Source organism: Octopus bimaculoides, chromosome 28 (genome assembly GCF_001194135.2).
Source record: "Octopus bimaculoides isolate UCB-OBI-ISO-001 chromosome 28, ASM119413v2, whole genome shotgun sequence".
Taxonomy (NCBI): Eukaryota; Metazoa; Mollusca; class Cephalopoda; order Octopoda; family Octopodidae; genus Octopus; species Octopus bimaculoides.
In genome coordinates, this window is record NC_069008.1 from 5,612,256 (window position 1) to 5,613,125 (window position 870).

Consider the following 870-nt stretch of genomic DNA (forward strand, 5'->3'; position numbering starts at 1 on the left):
AAAAACAAATAAACCAGAACAATGAATTCCCCACCCACTTATTCGGAGCATGACCCAAACAAGAGTGCACCTATAATGGGACCCCCTCCACCCGGAGGAGCATACCCACCTCCTGCTGGTTTCCCACCTACTGGCTACCCACCTGCTGGTCCGCCACCTGCTGGCTACCCACCTGCCGGCTACCCACCTGCTGGTTACCCACCTGCCGGCTACCCACCTGCTGGTTACCCACCTGCTGGTTACCCACCTGCCGGCTACCCACCTGCCTGTTACCCACCTGCCGGCTATCCACCTGCAGGGTATCCACCACAGCAGATGCAGCAGCAACAGGTATGTTGTTTTCTATTAAGCATTTTCTTATCAGATAAAACTCCTACAGACATTTCAACTTTTTTTACCCCTAAACACTTCAACTAAACATATCAAGGGGGTGGGCCAAGGATTTTACCTCACTTTATATTCAAACTAGCCAGATCAGGCTTCTCGCATGTACCCTACAATGCAAATCAAATACAAATACAAAATATATATATTAGGTTGGTGCATAATTATTGCGGCTTTTTTTCAATAAATTTTATTCGACAAAAACAATGACAACATTTAACAAACCATTCTTAACCCTTTCATGACCAACCTAGCTGAAACCACCTCTGGCTCTGTAGTACAAATATCTTGTTTTCATAAGTTTTGAATTAAAATCTTCCACCAAACCTTAGTCACAATTTCTGTTCCTAACATTAGCTTAATGATAACGAAGTTATTTTACTAAATTCTTTGTTATATTTAAAATTAATTGAAAGAAACACAGAGCATCTCGACAGAAATACAGTAACAAAAAGGTTAAAATATATATAATAGGGAAACCATTCT

General features: G+C 41.5%; 1 protein-coding gene across 1 annotated transcript in view; it reads left to right on the forward strand.

Moving 5' to 3' along the window:
- The first annotated feature begins 6 nt into the window (after positions 1 to 6).
- Positions 7 to 870, forward strand: part of LOC106883963 (annexin A7) — a 2,356-nt gene continuing 1,492 nt past the window's right edge. The window contains exon 1 of the mRNA XM_014935120.2: positions 7 to 330. Within this exon, the coding sequence (XP_014790606.1) occupies positions 22 to 330 (309 nt within the window). The 5' untranslated portion in view covers positions 7 to 21. The remainder of the gene's footprint in view (positions 331 to 870) is intronic.